The sequence below is a fragment of the Salmo salar genome, chromosome ssa22 (assembly GCF_905237065.1).
Source record: "Salmo salar chromosome ssa22, Ssal_v3.1, whole genome shotgun sequence".
Lineage (NCBI taxonomy): Eukaryota > Metazoa > Chordata > Actinopteri > Salmoniformes > Salmonidae > Salmo > Salmo salar.
In genome coordinates, this window is record NC_059463.1 from 56,779,849 (window position 1) to 56,793,756 (window position 13,908).

General features: G+C 41.6%; 1 protein-coding gene across 1 annotated transcript in view; it reads right to left on the reverse strand.

Annotated features, from left to right (window-relative positions):
• Nucleotides 1-13,908, reverse strand: part of grm7 (glutamate metabotropic receptor 7) — a 359,100-nt gene that overhangs the window by 136,739 nt on the left and 208,453 nt on the right. The window contains exon 6 of the mRNA XM_045705724.1: nucleotides 745-945. Coding sequence (XP_045561680.1) covers nucleotides 745-945 — 201 coding nt within the window. The remainder of the gene's footprint in view (nucleotides 1-744; nucleotides 946-13,908) is intronic.

Genomic DNA, 13,908 nt, shown 5'->3' on the forward strand with positions numbered 1-13,908 from the left:
ACTTTGCCTTAATTAAAGCTTTGCACACTCTCGGCATTCTCTCAACCAGCTTTATGAGGTATCAAATCAAATCAAATCAATAGGTGTAGACCTTACAGTGAAATGCTTACTTACAAGACCTTAACCAACAATGCTTTAAGAAGTTAAGAAAAAAAAGTGTTAAGTAAAACAATAGATAAGTAAAACATTTCAAATAGAAATTCAAAGTCACCTGGAATGCATTTCAATTAAAAAGTTAATTTGTGGAATTTACTTCCTTCTTAATGTGTTTCAGCCAATCAGTTGTGTTGTGACAAGGTAGGGGTTGTATACAGAAGATAGCCCTATTTGGTAAAAGACCAAGTCCATGTTATGGCAAGAAAAGCTCAAATAAGCATAGAGAAATGACAGTCCATCATTACTTTAAGACATGAAGGTCAGTCAATCCAGAAAATGTATGTTATGACATCACTTCCTACAGTGTAAACATTGTCTGGTATTGCTGTTTTGTATTCTTAAAAAATGTAAGTGAATGTTGTACCCGTATCTCTGGTAGCTGTGGATGTATTTGAGTAATATTTCGGTAAAACATTTGACCAACATTTTGGCTGAAGAACCTTCACCAGGGTGTAGCTAATAGGTTCTTATCACATCGTTATAGTGTACTATATTGATTGATTTGTTGAATGATTGATTAATTGGTTGATACATTTATAAATTGATTGATTGGTCGATTGATTGATGTGTTGGCATTAGTATACTTACCATTGAAGGTGACACTGCGGATGTACTTGAGCAGTTTCTTGCCCCCAGCTAGGTCCATATCTTCACAGATCCCTGAGACATCGGGACACAGGTCTCTCTGCATGTTGTGAAGAGCATGGGCCATAGCGTACACCGCATCGATCACAAACTGAACCTTCCCCTCCTGTTCATACTTAGAGTCTATCCCGATCCGCTCCTGGCCTGTGGATGAAAAGAGAAGAAAATTCCTATATGTATTTTGGAATAGATCCTGCCTGACTTCCTGATTTGTACTGTTTTTGTTTACTTAATACATTTCTTATATGTGCTGTGTACGTAATTCAGATTTGTGCCGGCTGCCAAGTATAGCACATATGTAATGTTACGAAACGACTTCTGCTTAATAACTGGGTAAATACGGGACATTACTTTACGTTTGCATTAAAGGGTCAATCTGCAGTTGCTACATCCGTATAAATGAATAATGTGTACACATTGATTCATGAAGAATATAACTTGTAAATGCCTGATGAGATTAGTTGAAATCTTATTCTATCAGAATCCAAAATATAAGCTTGTTTTAGTTCAATGTTTGTAAACAATGTAAATATAAACAAATACTATATGGGGGGTGGGGGGGTTCTAAACTGACATATGGAATTGTTTTCATACTATGAATCATTTAGCTATTTGATTTTGAATTTTAGGACCCCTTTAGGTATCCAAAAAATCATATATATATATATTTTTTTTTGTAATAATATATTGAATTTGAACTTTACTACTATTGCCCAGAGAAACACATTGAATAACACATTCATAAATGGCAAAAATGACAGTCAAAAATGTATAATACGAAACAAGATTTTAAAGTGTTTGTCCTATATCTAGGAAATATAAGAAAGCCCAGGAAATATATATATATATATATATATATATATATGTTTACACATTCAACAATTTATTGGGAGTTGGCACAAAACTACCTTCATCTTTCCATTCATTTTTTTGGTCCCATGACACTTGTTGGGTCGTAGAGAAAAAGAGAAAATCGTGATAATCTCCCCTTTCCACAGTGGGGTCACATTAGTTTGTAGCCCAAACAGTTCAGACGCTACAGACAGAAGTTGGCACATAGACGTTACCAAGTTCGTACGAGTCCCCTTTCCATAGAGTAGAAATAATAGTTTGTAGGTCAAATCGTTCGGACTCAGATGTTTTCTTGAGAAGACTGATTTTGGAGAAATTGATAGTTTGGCTGCATTATGATTTTGATTTTGATTTTATTTGGATCTCTTTTAGTCCCCATTTGGACTAATCTTCCAAGTCCTTAAACATTAAAATACAATTTATAATACAAACACATGATGGTTACATGGATTATACATGCTGTTTAATCTGCTCTTTACTAAGTCTTCACATTAGTTCACATGATCAAGTGGACCCATGTAATTACACATAGGCTTATCTGGACATTTGAATAGCTGCTTTATCTCGAGCAGTTGCATTTAATTGGAAAGATCTGCTCTCTACCTTCTCTGAATTTATTTCATCACCTTGGAGACTTTGGGAGAATTACAACAAAAGTCAAAACCACTGTGTTTCTTACCTTCAATGGTACTATACCAAACATTTTACCTTAACCCATAAGAGTATAAGCCCTGTCTAAGCCAGGGGAGAGGAGTACTACTCAATCAATCAATCAATCAATCAAATGTATTTATAAAGCCCTTTTTACATCAGCTGATGTCACAAAGTGCTGTACAGAAACCCAGCCTAAAACCCCAAACGGCAACCAATGCAGATGTAGAAGCACCGTGGCTAGGAAAAACTCCCTAGAAAGGCAGGAACCTAGGTAGAAACTTAGAGGAACCAGGCTCTGAGGGGTGGCCAGTCCTCTTCTGGCTGTGCCGGGTGGAGATTATAGGAGTAGATGGCCAATAAGGCCAGATTGTTCTTCAAGATGTTCAAACGTTCATAGATAACCAGCAGGGTCAAATAATAATCACAGTGGTTGCAACAGATCAGTACCTCAGGAGTAAATGTAATTTGGCTTTTCATAGCCAAGCATTCAGAGGTCGAGACAGCAGGTGTGTCAGAGAGAAAGATAGAGAGAGAGAGAAAGTCAAAAATGTCCGGTGAAGAGGTCAGGGTTCCATAGCTGCAGGCAGAACAGTTGAAACTGGAGCAGCAGCATGACCATGTGGGGACAGCCAGGAGTCATCAGGCCGGGTAGTCCTGAGGCATAGTATCATTTTTTATTTTTTTAATTATTTGATGAGTTATTGTTTTTGGCCTTGACTGCTATTAGCCCAGACAAATGCATTGAATAAGATATTCACTACATGGAGCAACAGATAGTCCCCGCCCCAAAAAATTCTGAAGGAAGTTTGTTCTGAAGTGCCTGTCTTATATCTGAGAGATATAAGACAGATCAGAAAATATTAGTATTTAACCCCTTATTTTGTCACTCCATATATATTGTTCGTGACAGTCTCACCTTCACACAGACGGGCCATACTAGTGTGTAGCCCAAACTGTTCGGATGCTACAGACAGAAGTTGGCAGATCGGCTGCACCGACTTTAAACAAGTCCCAAGACGCTTGTGGGTCGTACAGCAAAACGGAGAAAAGGGGTCATAATAATTTTTAGGCCAAACTGTTCCGATGCTACCGACAATTTTGTGAAAAGATCGATTTTTGGGATGTCTCATGGTTTGACAAACACCGCTGTAGCTCTGTCAGCTTTCACCGCAGATGAGGAAGTGTTACATCGGCAGATGGGGGTGATTGAGACGCATCCAATGCAACAAAACCCAGATATCTCTAGTTTAAACTGAAGGATTTTAATGGGGATTTTTTTTGATTATGCTAATTTGATTTCAGTAGAGCGCAGACATCAACCTTAGGGGGTTAAATGATACCACACAGAGAGACATGTTCACATCTCAAATGCGTTGCATGCCAGTGTACACTGGCATACAATGAGAATACACGACAATTTTTTATTAGTTTTAATTGACATTTTCCTGAGAAATAGTACATTACAACCAATTAACATTGAGCAGACTTATTGAGGAAAATAATGTTTACAATATGGTGATAATAACAACGACAATGGGTGTTTGATCATCAAAATCCTAATCTCCTTTCTTCAAAGATTTGAATTACCTGTTTCACTGTCATTATTCAATTTAGACCCAATCCTAATTTCTACTGCTTCATTTTGTCACATATTTACAGGGCTTCTGTTTGGAAAAATGAAAAATAGCTGGCTAAACAACAGTTTGTTGTGTTAATTAACTACAGTATGTACAGTACATCATCTTACAAGACTCTGTAGAGAAAAGTTCCTTCCCTCTGTATATGTTGGTACTATTTCTGATTCAGCTGAAAGAAAGTGGCATTTCATTTCATCAGTTTTAATTTATACTACTTTTTAGTTTTTATTCTCTGGCTTATTATGAAACATTTTTACTTGAACACTTTTAGCCTGAGCATAAAATAATCAACTTTAATGTTAAATTAAATAAATAGGACAACTTGGGAAACAATAAAAGAGGAAGACACAATTAGCCACATTGAGATGGTGAAAGTTCACAAACGTGCTCTAGAATCTGTCATTGCAGAAATGCTTGATTCCCCTGAAAAGACATAATACCAACAACAGAGTCAGGAATAACTGAAAGATTTGGAGTAGTTAAAATGGTTGCCCTAGGCTGGATCTGTATTCAGCATTGGCTTTGTTTTGACACACACACACACACACACACACACACACACACACACACACACACACACACACACACACACACACACACACACACACACACACACACACACACACACACACACACACACACACACACACACACACACACGCGCGTGGTAGTGTAGCAACAGTGCAACCCAAATGTCTCCATGGCAATGTCTTACTGCTCTAGATTTCTTTTGATCTTTTGCAAATACCCAACAGAGCTTCCAACTTTAATTAGCAACTGTGTTTCCCGTAATAAATAATAAAACAAAATGAACACTAAAGAAAACACAATCCCACAACCATAAAATATCATTGGTACTTTGTGGCTCGTATCATCATCATATGACATACACATATAATCATTACATGCGATATACAGGACATTATCATTATACAGTGCATTCAGAAAGTATTCAGACCCCTTCACTTTTTCCACAGTTTGTTACGTTACAGCGTTATTCTAAAGTTGATTTAAAAAAAACTCTTGTCAATCTTCACACTATACCCCAAAGGAAAAACAGGTTTTTAGACATTTTTGCAAATGTCTTACGTAAATGTGATATTTCCATTTTTTTTAAGTATTCAGAAACTCTGCTCAGTACTTAGTTGATGCACCTTTGGCAGCGATTACACTTGAGTCTTCTTGGGCATGACGCTACAAGCTTGGCACACCTGTATTTGGGGAGTTTCTCCCAATCTTCTTTGCAGATCCTCTCAATTTCAGTCAGGTTGGATGGGGAGTGTTGCTGAACAGCTATTTTCAGGTCCCTCAAAAGATGATTGATTGGGTTAAAGTCCGGGCTCTGGCTGGCCCACTCAAGGACATTCAGAGACTTGTCCCGAAGTCACTACTGCATTGTCTTGGCTGTGTGCTTAGGGTCTTTGTCCTATTGGAAGGTGAACCTTCGCCCCAGTCTGAGGTCCTGAGCGCTCTGGAGCAAGTTTTCATCAAGGATCTCTCTGTACTTTGCTCTGTTCGTCTTTCTCTCGATACTAACTAGTCTGCCAGTCCATGCTGCTGAAGAACATCCCCACAGCATGATGCTGCCACCACCATGCTTCACCATAGGGATGGTGCCAGGTTTCCTCCAGATGTGACGCTTGGCATTTAGGGCAAAGAGTTCAACCTTGGTTTCATCAGACCAGAGAATCTTGTTTCTCATGGTCTAAGAGTCCTATAGGTGCCTTTTGGCAAACTCCAAATGGGCTGTCATGTGCCTTTTACTGGGGAGTGGCTACCGTCTGGCCACTCTACCATAAAGGCCTGATTGGTGGAGTGCTGCAGAGATGGTTGTCCTTCTGGAAGATTCTCCTATCTCCACAGAGGAACTCTCGAGGTTTGTCAGATTGACCATCGGGTTCTTGGTCACCTCCCTGACCAAGGCCCGTCTTCCCCGAATGCTCAGTTTGGCCGGGCGGTCAGCTCTAGGAAGAGTCTTGGTGGTTCCAAACTTCTTCCATTTAAGAATGATGGAGGCCACTGTGTTCTTGGGGACCTAGAACCTTATCATTATATACCCTTTTGAACACATTGACTCATTATAATTATATACCCTATCAAACACATATAAACATTATCATTATATACTCTATCACACATATACATTATCTACCATATCAAACTCATATATATATATATATACATTATCACTATATACCATATCAAACATATAGGGTATATAATGTCTATCAAACACAAATACATTATCATTATACCCTATTAAACTCATATATGCATTATCATTGTATATCCTATCAAACACATAGATACATTATCATGATATACCCTATCATACACATAGACAATATCATTATATACCCTATCAGACACATGCATACATTATCATCATATACCCTATCATACATATAGACACTATCATGATATACCCTATCAAACACATTGACACATTATCATTATGTACCGTATCAAACAAACTAATTTACATTTGGACAAGGGACATTGGAATCTCTCTCTCTCTCCCCCCAACACAGTGCATCATGGGAGCTTAGAATTTATCTCAGAGAAGATTGTTCCAGCCAGTAACATTTAAAGAGATGTTCTATTTCCTGCTCTATGATAGATTGGAGAAAGCATGTCACACTAATCACCCCTACAGTATTCGGTGCCGCTAAACGTTCACACACTGAACGGGGTCAAAAGCATGGGAGATAGTTACTTCTCTCCTCCTCTCCATATTATCCTGAAACCCAATCCCCATGAGTAACAGCTGAGTTTAATTTTCAGTAAACAGTCAACATGGTATACTGTATGAGTTGATGGTTTTGCCATTTTTTGAGTGTAATTGCTGGAATGAGATATAAAGTGCAGCCAAAAATGTCATGCTAACAGATATTTATTTTTATCACAGTGAACAGAAATGCACATGCCCTAAGGTGAATGTTGTTGTGTGGCAGCTTCCTGAAACAATGTACTAGATGACTACTTTGCTTAGAACATGGTAACAGAACGTGTTCTCAAATGCGGTGACTGGCCGTATTTAGCTGCTTGTAAAACCACCAAACATTGTGTTAGGGTTCATGACATTTTTGGCTGCACTTTATATCTCAATCCAGCAATTACACTCAAAAATTGCAAAAAAACCCCATCAACTTATGGTTATACAGTGTACCATCTTTACTGTTTACTGGAAATCAGACTCAACCATTACTGTACTGCGTGGGGATTGGGTTTCAGGATAATATGGAGAGGAGGAGAGAAGTAACTGCTATCTCCCCTGCTTTTGACCCCGTTCAGTGTGTGAACGTTTAGCAGCACCAAATACTGTAGGGGTGATTAAGGTTAGCGATAATAGATCTATTATCACTGTTGGTCAGCCATGTACGGAAGTATATTGCTGACAAAAAGAAGTGGGGGGAAAAAAATATGAATTGTTTGTTCTGTAGCAATAAGCTTCCATAGCAGGGTGAGAAATGTGAAGATGAAGAAACAGTCAACCAAAATTAGACAAACAGGGAGACACGGTGAGAGGAAGGAACCGTCCTATTAAATCCTGTCCTAATCATCGCATTACGTCTGGTTAAAGAGGGAGGCGGCGCCAGCAGCTAACACGCCAAGCAAGTAATAATCCAACAGAGAGGAGGAGGAGGAGGGCTGCTAATTAATGTAGGACAGGACAGAAAAATAACAGGCTTAGAATTCCTCTGATACAGTAGTGTTATAATGGCTAAACAGGTACAGTGGTATTACAATGGATAACCAGGTAGATTGGTATTACAATGGATAACCAGGTATAGCAGCATTATAATGGCTAGTCAGGTATAGTAGTATTGTTGTCACGACTTCCTCCGAAGTTGGTCCCTCTCCTTGTTCGGGCGACGTTCGGCGGTCGATGTCACCGGTCTTCTAGCCATCGCCGATCCACTTTTCATTTTCCATTTGTTTTGTCTTGTCTTCCCACACACCTGGTTTCAATCCCATCAATTACATGTTGTTTATTTAACCTTCTGTTCCCCACATGTCCTTGTCCGATGTTTGCAAGTGCTTGTGCATATGTGTACTGGTGCGCGTCGGGTATTGTACCCATGTCGATTATTTCTTTATGCCGTTGGTTTTGGAATTAAACTGCTCCAGCTATTTACCTAGTTCTGCTCTCCTGCGTCTGACTTCACTGCCACCAGTTATGCACCCCTTACAATTGTAATGGCTAGTCAGGTATAGTAGTATTATAATGGCTAGTCAGGTATAGTAGTATTGTAATGGCTCGTCAGGTATAGTAGTATTGTAATGGCTAGTCAGGTATAGTAGTATTATAATGGCTAGTCAGGTATAGTAGTATTTTAATGGCTAGTCTGGTATAGCAGTATTATAATGGCTAGCCAGGTATAGTAGTATTATAATGGCTAGCCAGGTATAGTAGTATTGTAATGGCTAGTCAGGTATAGTAGTATTATAATGGCTAGTCAGGTATAGTAGTATTGTAATGGCTAGTCAGGTATAGTAGTATTATAATGGCTAGCCAGGTATAGTAGTATTATAATGGCTAGTCAGGTATAGTAGTATTGTAATGGCTAGCCAGGTATAGTAGTATTATAATGGCTAGCCAGGTATAGCAGTATTATAATGGCTAGCCAGGTATAGTAGTATTATAATGGCTAGTCAGGTATAGTAGTATTGTAATGGCTAGTCAGGTATAGCAGCATTGTAATGGCTAGTCAGGTATAGTAGTATTATAATGGCTAGCCAGGTATAGTAGTATTGTAATGGCTAGTTAGGTATAGTAGTATTGTAATGGCTAACCAGGTATAGCAGTATTATAATGGCTAGTCAGGTATAGCAGTATTATAATGGATAGCCAGGTATAGCAGTATTACAATGGATAGTCAGGTATAGTAGTATTATAATGGCTAGTCAGGTATAGCACTATTATAATGGCTAGCCAGGTATAGTAGTATTGTAATGGCTAGCCAGGTATAGTAGTATTATAATGGATAGTCAGGTATAGTAGTATTGTAATGGCTAGCCAGGTATAGTAGTATTGTAATGGCTAGCCAGGTATAGTAGTATTGTAATGGCTAGCCTTTCCTCACGGGAAACACCAGAGCCTGTTCTCTTTCCCTCCCTCACTGGAAACACCAGACCCCAAATTCCCTTCCATCACTGGAAACACCAGACCCCAAATTCCCCTCCATCACTGGAAACACCAGACCCCAAATTCCCTTCCATCACTGAAAACACCAGACCCCAAATTCCCCTCCATCACTGGAAACACCAGACCCCAAATTCCCTTCCATCACTGGAAACACCAGACCCCAAATTCCCCTCCATCACTGAAAACATCAGACCCTGTTCTCTTTCCCTCCCTCACTGGAAACACCAGACCCTGTTCTCTTTCCCTCCCTCACTGGAAACACCAGACCCTGTTCTCTTTCCCTCCCTCACTGGAAACACCAGACCCTCTTCTCTTTCCCTCCCTCACTGGAAACAACAGACTCTCATCTCTCCTCCTACACTGGAAACACCAGACCTTGTTCTCTTTCCCTCCCTCACTGGAAACACCAGACTCTGATCTCACCTACACTGGAAACACCAGACCCTGTTCTCTTTCCCTCCCTCACTGGAAACACCAGACTCTGATCTCACCTACACTGGAAACACCAGACCCTGTTCTCTTTCCCTCCCTCACTGGAAACACCAGACCCTGTTCTCTTTCCCTCCCTCACTGGAAACACCAGCCCCTGTTCTCGTTCCCTCCCTCACTGGAAACACCAGACTCTGATCTCTCCTCCTACACTGGAAACACCAGACTGATCTCTCCTACCCTATCAGAATCCCAGGACCCATATTGCCCCTGCAGCATAATGTAATCCTTACAACAGCAGCATGTGCTTCCCCTACTGTCGTCCCACTCTGTTCCTTGATGTGTGCAAATTGGCCTCACACAGCTCGCTGCCTGCCTGCCTGCCTAGCTGGCTGCCTGGCTGTCTCCAGGCGAAGGTGGCTAGACTACAAAAGCATGTTCCACCTAGATAGGAGAGGAGAACCAGAGCCAGAGCAGGGTTAGAGATCTGAGCTACTCCTAACAGTGACACTTTCATACCATCACACCGGATGTGGCTTTTTTTTAACCTTGGTGTCGCATTATATATTCGGATAGGTAATAACTGGAGATTGGTAATCATGTGTTCATGCTAATGAACTATGACTCTGATCAATGTGTATGTTATATATATATATATATATATATATATAAAAAGTACAGCATTCACTACTGCTGATATCTCATAAAGGAGGTCTAAGTGGCTTGTCATGGGGATAAAGTTATTAAAAAGTCGTGGTGTGGAGATTTAGAATACCTACATGTAGCTAGATGTTAATCATGTCTCATATAAACCAAAAAAAAGGTATTTCAACGTATATGCTTCTGAGTGGTGTTATTGTTTGCACACTGTGTTGTGAATATTTCAAGGTGATCAAAATGTTTTTTTTTTTTTTGCTTGTTTCATAATTAACGACTACAGTTATTCAACATACTTCTAAGAGATTACGCTTTATTTGGAGTATTAGCAATAGCCAGAAGAGGACTGGCCACCCTTCAGACCCTGGTTCCTCTCTACCCGGCACAGCCAGAAGAGGACTGGCCACCCTTCAGACCATGGTTCCTCTCTACCCGGCACAGCCAGAAGAGGACTGGCCACCCTTCAGACCCTGGTTCCTCTCTACCCGGCACAGCCAGAAAAGGACTGGCCACCCTTCAGACCCTGGTTCCTCTCTACCCGGCACAGCCAGAAGAGGACCGGCCACCCTTCAGACCCTGGTTCCTCTCTACCCGGCACAGCCAGAAGAGGACTGGCCACCCTTCAGATCCTGGTTCCTCTCTACCCGGCACAGCCAGAAGAGGACTGGCCACCCTTCAGACCCTGGTTCCTCTCTACCCGGCACAGCCAGAAGAGGACTGGCCACCCTTCAGACCCTGGTTCCTCTCTACCCGGCACAGCCAGAAAAGGACTGGCCACCCTTCAGACCCTGGTTCCTCTCTACCCGGCACAGCCAGAAGAGGACTGGCCACCCTTCAGACCCTGGTTCCTCTCTACCCGGCACAGCCAGAAGAGGACTGGCCACCCTTCAGATCCTGGTTCCTCTCTACCCGGCACAGCCAGAAGAGGACTGGCCACCCTTCAGACCCTGGTTCCTCTCTACCCGGCACAGCCAGAAGGTGGACTGGCCACCCTTCAGACCCTGGTTCCTCTCTACCCGGCACAGCCAGAAGAGGACTGGCCACCCTTCAGACCCTGGTTCCTCTCTACCCAACACAGACAGAAGAGGACTGGCCACCCTTCAGACCCTGGTTCCTCTCTACCCGACACAGCCAGAAGAGGACTGGCCACCCTTCAGACCCTGGTTCCTCTCTACCCGACACAGCCAGAAGAGGACTGGCCACCCTTCAGACCCTGGTTCCTCTCTACCCGACACAGCCAGAAGAGGACTGGCCACCCCTCAGAGCCTGGTTCCTCTTTAAGTTTCTTTCTAGGTTCCTGCCTTTCTACTGTGTTTTTCCTAGCAACTGTGATTCTACATCTGCATTGCTTGCTGTTTGGGGTTTTAGGCTGGGTTTCTGTCCAGCACTTTGTGACATCTGTTGATGTAAAAAGGGCTTTATAAATACATTTGATTTGATTTGATACAGCAGTTTCTGAAGGTACAGCCGTCATATCACTACCACTGACCTCTCAGCCTGCTAACACTGCAGGCGGTTTACTACCTAGGTGTCTAATTATGGGCCTTAGGTATTACTGGGGATCAGTAGGGTACTACCTAGGTGTCTCATTATGAAGCTTAGGTATTACTGGGGATCAGTAGGGTACTACCTAGGTGTCTCATTCTGAAGCTTAGGTATTACTGGGGATCAGTAGGGTACTACCTAGGTGTTTAATTATGGGCCTTAGGTATTACTGGGGATCAGTAGGGTACTACCTAGGTGTCTCATTATGAAGCTTAGGTATTACTGGGGATCAGTAGGGTACTACCTAGGTGTCTCATTATGAAGCTTAGGTATTACTGGGGATCAGTAGGGTACTACCTAGGTGTTTAATTATGGAGCTTAGGTATTACTGGGGGTCAGTAGGGTACTACCTAGGTGTCTCATTATGAAGCTTAGGTATTACTGGGGATCAGTAGGGTACTACCTAGGTGTCTCATTCTGAAGCTTAGGTATTACTGGGGATCAGTAGGGTACTACCTAGGTGTCTCATTATGAAGCTTAGGTATTACTGGGGATCAGTAGGGTACTACCTAGGTGTCTCATTATGGGGCTTAGATATTACTGGGGATCAGTAGGGTACTACCTAGGTGTCTCATTATGGAGCTTAGGTATTAATGGGGATCAGTAGGGTACTACCTAGGTGTCTCATTATGGGGCTTAGGTATTACTGGGGATCAGTAGGGTACTACCTAGGTGTCTCATTATGGAGCTTAGGTATTAATGGGGATCAGTAGGGTACTACCTAGGTGTCTCATTATGGGGCTTAGGTATTACTGGGGGTCAGTAGGCTACGTACCCGGAGATTGTTAAAAATCTAGACTTGGAGATGGTGAATAATGATTTTTTAATGTCAATGAATTAAGTACAGATCCAAAAACGTTGTTTGTTATATAAAAAAAAGTACTGTCTATCTCTGAGGTTGTTTTGGTTGAAAGCTCTCACACCTCTCACACTGGAGGTAGATGTCTTATTATGGGGAAATAGTATACCCACCTAGAGATTGTACTAGGAGTTGTTAATCATGTTTTCATGTTAATCAAGTAATTGTGTCTTGTAATGTGTTTTAAAAAAAAAGGTACAGCAGTCACTGAAGCTTCTGCAGTAATAGTGGAGGTGTCTTGTTAAGGGGATTAGGTATTAGGATACCAACAGGAAATGACTGTTATTAATCATGTTTTCATGTTAATTAGTGCACTTGCCTCACTAAGAAATCTTACTGTTAAACTCTGACAAAACAGAGATGTTAGATGGTTCTGGGTCCTAAGAAACATAAGTGATCTGCAGTCGGATCTGAAAATGGATCTCGATGGTTGTACAGTCGTCTCAAATTAAAGTGTGAAGGACCTCAGCGTTATTCTGGACCCTGATCTCCCTCCCTTATGGATGAACATATTAAAAACATTTAAAGAGCAGCTTTTTTACATCTTCGAAAAACATTGCAAAAAAAAATTTGCCCAAAAATGATGCTTTTGTAACTTCAAGATTAGTGTACTGTAATGCTCTACTCTCCGGCTACCCGGATAAAGCACTAAATAAACGTCAGCTAGTGCTAAACACGGCTGCTAGAATCTTGACTAGAACCAAAACATTTGATCATATTACTCCAGTGCTAGCCTCTCTACACTGACTTCCTGCTAAGGCTAGGGATGATTTCAAGGTGTTACTGCTAACCTACAAAGCATTACATGGGCTTGCTCCTACCCATCCTGCGATTTGGTCCAGCCGTACATACCTTCACGTACGCTATGGTCACAAAACGCAGACCTCCTTATTGTTCCTAGAATTTCTCAGCAAACTGCTGGAGGCAGGGCTTTCTCCTATAGAGTTCCATTTTTATGAAATAGTCTGTCGATCCATATGAAAGATGCAGACTCAGTCTTGACCTTTAAGTCTTTACTGAAGACTCATCTCTTCAGTAGGTCTTATGATTGAGTGTAGTCTGGCCCAGGGGTGCGAAGGTGAATGGCAAGGCACTGGAGTGACGAACCTCCCTTGCTGTCTCTGCCTGGCCGGCTCCCCTCTCTCCACTGGGATTCTCTATCTCTGACCCTATTACAAGGGCTGAGTCACTGGTTCTCTCACGCTCTTCCATCATTCCTGTCCTCCGCTCGTGCAGCGGGGGAGATCTTCGTGGACTATACTCGGCCTTGTCTCAGGGCAGTAAATTAGTGACCTGTTGATATCCCTTTGGTGGTGTGGGGGCTG